At 37.3% G+C, this 7,643-nt stretch overlaps 1 protein-coding gene across 1 annotated transcript; it reads left to right on the forward strand.

The window, feature by feature from the left end:
* Window positions 1-281: 281 nt before the first annotated feature.
* Window positions 282-3,558, forward strand: LOC146476205 (kelch-like protein 38). The gene has a single exon (XM_085114743.1). The coding sequence runs from the start codon at window positions 368-370 to the stop codon at window positions 2,129-2,131; it is 1,764 nt and encodes a 587-aa protein (XP_084970869.1). The 5' UTR covers window positions 282-367; the 3' UTR covers window positions 2,132-3,558.
* The last annotated feature ends 4,085 nt before the right edge of the window (window positions 3,559-7,643 follow it).

Below are 7,643 nucleotides of genomic sequence, written 5' to 3' on the forward strand. Positions count from 1 at the left end.
GCTACGACTGAGGGCTATGTATTACTAAGGGTGCGTTTTTTTTTTTGGGGGGGGGGGGCGGGGGGGGGGAGAATCCGCAAACGGATTTGTGATCTCAGATCATTCGGATCATGCCGCATCAAAGGAACCGACGAATCCTTGTCCAGAGTGGATTCGTCGGTTCCTTTGATGCGGCATGATCCGAAAAATCTGAGATCACAAATCCGTTTGCGGATTCTCCCAAAAAACGCACCCTAAATCTGCAACCTCGTTCCCAGGGTCGGGACGTGAAGAGGAGAGGCCCTGGGAACGAGGTTGGTTCTAGCTCGGGACGTATTAGTAGTCTTACACGAAGTCCTGGCCACGACAAGACGGGCCGGGCACAAATATGGAGTCAGCACTAGTAGTAGGGAAACAAGATGAAATGCAGACAAGAACGCTTGACGAGGATTTTAAGGAAGAATTGCTTCACAAACTAGACGAGCTTAGAAAGGCGAAATTTCTTTGTGATACCACAGTTCGAGCTCAAGGACAGGAGTTCTCTGCGCACAGAATCGTGTTGTCTGCCTCGAGTGACTACTTCAAGGCTTTGTTTTCCAGTCCGTTACAAGTTAGGGAACAACAGAACAATTTAGTTGAACTCAATGAGATCAAGTCATCCATAGTCGCAGAAGTTCTTCAGTTTATCTATACTGGAAGGGCCAGCATCAACTCTTCTAACGCACAGGATCTTTTCATGGCTTCTGACTATTTGATGATCCCAAAATTGAAATCAAAAGCATCACAATTCTTGGAAGAATCAGTTAATGCTTCAAATTGCCTGTCCCTGGAATCCTTCGCTTCTCAGTACAACTGTGATTCGCTTAAGCAGGCTGCAGTGAAATACAAATACGAACATTTTGTCGCCGTTGTAAAATCAGAGGATTTTCTATCGCTTGGGTTTGCGCAAGTCAAAGAACTGATGTGTAAAGACGAGCTGAATGTCTCCGAAGAAGAACAAGTCTATGAAGCCGTGATGGCGTGGGTCAGGCATGATTTGCCGACGAGAGAATGCTTTTTGCCCGATCTCCTGAAGTGCTTGAGGTTGTTCTCGATGTCCAAGTTCAGTCTGCGAAAGATTCTAAACAAGGAAGAGTTGATCACAGAGAATCGCATTTGCACGACTATCTTAAACGGTGGACTGGACTTTTTTCTGTTTCCCGATCAGTTTTCAGGCAGGTTGCTTAAACATCGCACTTCCATCGAGAAGGAAGAATATATGATTGTTCTTGATGGTGGTTACGACAGTGAAGGTTATCTAATATTTGACATGGACTACTTTGCCCTTTCCACTAAGAAATGGCAGGAGTCGATATCTAAAATATGCCCTCTTATTGGCGAAAGTGTGAGTGGTTTTTACGTTTCTGCTGTTTGTGGCGGTCTTTTGTATGGAATGGTTAATGCATCAGACAAAGTCTACTGTTTTAACCCAAAACTCAAAAAGAATGCATGGAAATTAATGAAGAAAAATGTCTTCTGTTGTAAGGGGAGTACATTAACATCTTTCAATGAAGAACTTTACTTGATTGGTGGTGCATCTAATGCCCATATGAAGTCTGATGTTCATAAGTACAACCCAGTTGCAAATGAATGGAAGCAGTTAGCATCAATGGAAGTTGGCCGAACTGATCATTGTGCAGTTGGTTTAGAGGATGTCATTTATGTAATGGCAGGTTTTGATGGCCAGGCCTGTCTGAAAAGTGCTGAAAGCTATGATCCATCAACCAACCAGTGGAGAAAGGCTCCAGATTTGACAAATCTCCGTAAATCTGCTGCAGCAGTCACTGTCTGTGGGAAAATTTTTGTTGTTGGGGGGTTTCAGGATGACAATAACCAGGAGCTCGAACCAACCTGTGAAATATTTGACCCATGTTTAAATCAGTGGAGTCTGGTTTCTTCTCCTCAAGTTCCACGTGGTGCTTGTGGAATTGTGGCTGTCAATGAAACCGTGTATGTGTTTGGTGGTGAGGATGAGCAGGTCATTCTTGATAGTGTGGAGTGTTACAATACTAAACGCAATGAATGGGAACAATTGAATACCCCCATGCCATGCGATAGGACAGGAGTTCATGCATCTTTGCTAAGATTGCCAAAAAGCCTTTTTACCAAATAATCAACATCAAACATTCAGTGCTAAAGAGATGTTACTTTAGAAACCATGTGAACTGTAGGAACTGAGTTGCATGTTGCGACTGTGAAAAGTGCAGGACCAGAGGGAGCAAATTTAGAACATTAATTGTTGCAGATATCATGTAAACAGCATTTTTTTCGTACCAATATTTATACCAGTTGTTGTTTGTTATCCCCTCTTGTTCTTTTGCTCACATTTGTTATCATGAAGCTGGAGAGACACTAGGTGATTTTATGTGCCGATGCGGCAATCGACAAAAATCATGTAGGTGTGCCTACTACTACAAATTATGAGGATTTTTGTCAATTACCTTGTACTTTAGTACAGTATCACAGTGCATGTGCTGTATATTAATCTGGTTTCATGGCCTTGTTTTAACATGAGTCTTCCAAGAGCATCAGCTTCCAGTTGGTAGATTAGGTCTTTGGCTCCTTCATGAACTGCAAATCACTTGACTTGGACTGAGTACAACACCCCAAAATATGGAATTCTTTACCAACTTTTATAAAGCAGCCATGAGTAATCACATTTTTAAACAACTAATGAAAACCTTACTAAGAGGAAACTATTTAATGCATCAGCTTTACTTTATATACGAAATGTTTGGAGAGAAAATCTTGATCATACTATATAAGCTCCTAGCTTAGTTTCGTTTAGATTTCCTGGCGTTTAACATCATTAGTCCATTATTTCTTTTGCTAATTTGTATTTATTGTGGTTCAGTTTTATGCTTGGTTCAATTTTTATTTTCCTTGCATGGTTTTTGCCAAGAATAAAGCTGAACCACAACATAGTATCTCTCTTTGTAATTTACTAAGCTGTAAGTTTCAAGTTTATCAAGTTTTCCAAAAAGGTACTTACAATGATCAATGCCTGCAAATAGCAAGCTAATCTAGGCAGGCGGTGTTAAGGACATACATACATGAATTTCTAATTGAAGGCGTTAAAAAAAGTCAATTTTGAATACATTATTTGTCAAATAAGTAATGAAAAGTGAAGAAAAATATTATGATTTATGATTGAACTATAATTAAGATGACTTTTTTATTTCAGAGAGGAGAGTGCTAGTGTCAGCATAACTGTCCAGAGTTTCTAAAGTTACAAATAGTAATGCTTGAATTTTCTTTTTGAATATGTGCTTTGGTAGTCTTCGATAGCTTTTGGGAATGCTTTTCTGAATTTTAGCTTCAACGATGAAAAAAGAGTTTTTATAATGATTGAGCCTAGAATAATTGATATAGTAGTTACCAGAAGATGCTGAGTGAGTATTACTGATGTATGTCTTGTGTAGAAGTGAAAAGATAAGCTATTTAGTTCATGATCTTGATGTATAATAATTTGTCTTTTTATCTTAGTTTGCAATTTTTTTTTATGGTAAAATACAAAAAAATAAAGAGGGTTTTACTGTCCTTGTCAATTTTTTTTTAAATTGACCCTTAGGGTGGAAATGAAAAGAACACACCAACACTGACGGATTCAAAATTATCAGAAATTACTGATGTATCAAACTGTAGTGAAAATATCTGAAAATTACAATGTTCTGTGTAATAGGTAGACATTTAAAAACAATGGGTGGAATGCACGAATTGCTGTTGTCAATCAACCTGATATTAAAACGTAATAATTATTTATTTATAATGAAATAAAAAAAAATCACCCAGTTGATTGGCTAATTGAGCTGAGATCACAAAATTTGGATTTGTCCGCAGCATTTAATGTGACAAAGGCCATTTATGCGATTTCAAAAATGGCTGTCTACTTACAGCACTGGAAAGTGCTTGCTCTTAAAATGTCATTTATTTACCCTAATAAACAGGAAGTTTTATTTTTGATGACTTTTTCACTAGCCGCAGAGCACTTTAATTAAGTAACACCAAGAGAAAATAAGTGGACAGAGAGGGAGACTCCCAGTATAGCCCTTGGGATATGTGAATTTCACTTGTTATTTCTCCCAGACATTGTGGAAATGTCCGCAAATGTACCTAGACACCTGCAAATGCCACTTAGGAAAGCCATACTGAATATTCAACAGCTGCCATTACACAACGTGACATTGGCACGCGCCAATGACTTCCTGTGATGTCACACTGGCCGTTTGTGGATGTCTCAGGAAACCAACTTCTGTTTAGACGACGTCTAAAAATAAATTAAGTAAAATTCACATATCCCAGCCAATGCCCCTAGTTTCCCTCTCTTCCCCCTTATTTTTTCTTGGTAACATGAGATATGTCCAGAAATGCACTTTAGTGAGATTCGTGAACTGTATGATAGACATCACAAGGTGTCCCCTAACCTCAATTCTCACTAAAACACACATAATTCTGTCAAACATGAAGTCATATGAAAACGACAAAAACGCAGGCCTGTTTTACACGAAGTACCCAAATTCAGGGTAAGGTGCATTTCTGGACATAAGTGGGTAACATGACATTGAAACTTCTGTAATTTGCATGGTTCTCATTGTTTCCCATGGCATGCATGTTGCGTAACTATTTTTTTCAATAAAACAAAAAATTCATAACTGGTAGGTTTTCCTATTTGACTTCTCAATCACCCACGTGACAACCAGAGAGGTGACAATTTTTATTCTGGTAATTTAGTGCTCGTGGCACTGATCGTGTGTCAATCAGTTTTTCCACCTTGTCTGCTCCTGTGTGCGTGCAAACTACTGGACAACATGGATAAAAGGTGAGTTTGTTGATTTTGTAAGTTTTGGTCTCTGTTGACTTGCAAGGAAGCTAAGGTGAAATAGGCAAATCCAAGATGGCGACCACAAAGGTGTCATGCTTCCTACTATACTAGTACCAGTCCCATTACAACACGCGGCAATTAAGACAGTAAAAAGGATTCTTAAACCAAAAAATAGTGAAAAATAATATGAAATCATTTCAAGGCAAAATTTTGATATTTGTTAAGTACTGAGCCAATCAACAAGCTCCATTGAATTACCGGCAGGTCCATATATCTGTATTCCATGCATTTGGGACACCCTTATTTTACATGGAAATTAAGTTACATAATTACAAGAGCAAATGATGATTTACAGAGAAAAAAATCACTTCACTGGCTGGGTCAATTAGAACTGTTTTAAAACTCTTGAGCAAATTTTAATAATCTATTCAAAATAATGCAGTGCATCCCTGCATATTAAACAACCATGTTACTGCAACAACTACAATATGTTATTATTAAAAACATAACAGTTACTATTGGTAGCAAATGAATGTTGCCAGCAGTCATTTTATAATAAACTAAAGTGTTCAATGACGATATGTGGTCTGAAAAAACAGACGTCTATATTTTGCGATAACACCACTGACACTCCATGAAGTGAAACCATTGTTTACCACAAAATATCATTTCTCAGGCTTTGATGGTTGGGTAAGAAAAGAATTGAGGCTGGAAACAATTCAAGCACCAAAACGTTTCTCATGAGGCAATAATGTCTTAAATATACCCTCCGCAAGGACCACCACTGTCTTCCTTTCTGCACTGATTGCAGCAAATTTCATTGCCAGCTAACATTATTATGGCAGAACTTAGTATAGACACAATAGGTGATTATTTTTACACCAATGATGACAATTTGTACTCCACTTTAATGTTGGCGCTGGCCATTTTGAAAAGTCATGATAAGGGCGATTTAGAAGGTACAATTTTTCCTTTGATTTGTCGTATGCCTACAACACAAATTGCGTCGTGTAAATCAACCTACGACATCCTTACGACAGACGCACACAACACGAAAAATGTTGTATGACAATCGTAGGTAAAGGCAATGTTGAGAGGCGAGAGTTGTGTACGATTTTTACACGACGCAAGCAGCACGCACTCTAGAAATCGCATGCGACAGTCGTAAGAGAAAATTGTACCGTCTGAATTGCCCTTTAGGAAACAATTACTGTGAGGTCTGACTGTTTAATTAGCTGGCGGCAAGCACATAAAATCACAGGAGGGAACACCTGGCAAACAAGGGCAAATTTATAACCGCTGAGATCTGATACACCAGATATTTAAATATGCTAATCACCTCACTGTGATTGGTGAAAATCTTCATAAATTTCCATTTAGCAGGCACACCTAGCGAATATAAATCACCAAGTGTCTCTCCAGCTTTATGATGACAAATGTAAGCAAAAGAACAAGAGGGGATAACAAACAACTGGTGTAATTGAAGCACTAAGAGCATAACCGATCCAAATGACATTATTGTCTCAGGTCAGAATCACCAGAGTTTTGTGGGCAGTGCACTGCTGACTAACCATCGTGTTGTCAGGTATGTAAGAGTCAGTGAGTGTCCAGAAACAAACAGGTCCACAGACCGTGCATAGCAGTACGCACATGTATACACTGTATACCTATTTTTGTATGTGGCCTTGAATTCCCTCAGAAAAAGTTGCTCCAATATTTTATCTCCTGTTTTCCGCTTCATTTTGTGATAAAAACAGAAACCTTGCCCATCATTACCAGTCTAATCTGAAGTCTTATGGAGACAGATCTTTTCAAGTTGCTGCCCCCAGACTTTGGAACACACTACCTAATAGCATTAAGATTAATCCAATCCCTGAACGTTTTATAAAATAAAAACACTTCCATTTATATTTTTAACTATCGTTCCAAGGAGCATTTTATCTTGTAAAGAATCATTTTAGCATTTTATCATTGTCTGAGAAATTGCATTTTTTCTGTTTTTTAATATTTTTACTTTTGTAAAGCGCCACAAGCTTTTAGGATATATTGCCCTGCATAACTACTCTATTATTATTATTATTATTATTATTATTATTATTATTATTATTATTATTATTATTATTATGGAAGTGTTTTTATTTTATAAAACGTTCAGGGATTGGATTAATCTTAATGCTATTAGGTAGTGTGTTCCAAAGTCTGGGGGCAGCAACTTGAAAAGATCTGTCTCCATAAGACTTCAGATTAGACTGGTAATTATGGGCAAGGTTTCTGTTTTTATCACAAAATGAAGCGGAAAACAGGAGATAAAATATTGGAGCAACTTTTTCTGAGGGAATTCAAGGCCACATACAAAAATAGGTATACAGTGTATACATGTGCGTACTGCTATGCACGGTCTGTGGACCTGTTTGTTTCTGGACACTCACTGACTCTTACATACCTGACAACACGATGGTTAGTCAGCAGTCAGACATTGACATTGAAACTGCAGAAGGGGCCATTTGAGAGATGCGTATTTTGTTTATTTATTTATTATTTTTTCTTTTTATCAAGTAGACCGATTTTAAAATGCCGAATTTGATTTTTTTTTTTAAAAAAACTTCATGACATTTGTTCTTTTTTTCTTTTTCTTTACAAAAACATTGTTGCTTAAAAATATTATCTTTTTTTTAATCGAAAAGAAATGTGAATAGGTTTTTTAATAGCTCTTTTTTTTATATACTTTTAACTTGTAAATAGCAATTTGTGTGGAATATTTTAATAAATTATTTATTATTATTATTATTATTATTATTATTAT

This window comes from Pavona decussata, unplaced genomic scaffold, assembly GCF_977016875.1.
Source record: "Pavona decussata unplaced genomic scaffold, jaPavDecu1.1 SCAFFOLD_78, whole genome shotgun sequence".
Taxonomy (NCBI): Eukaryota; Metazoa; Cnidaria; class Anthozoa; order Scleractinia; family Agariciidae; genus Pavona; species Pavona decussata.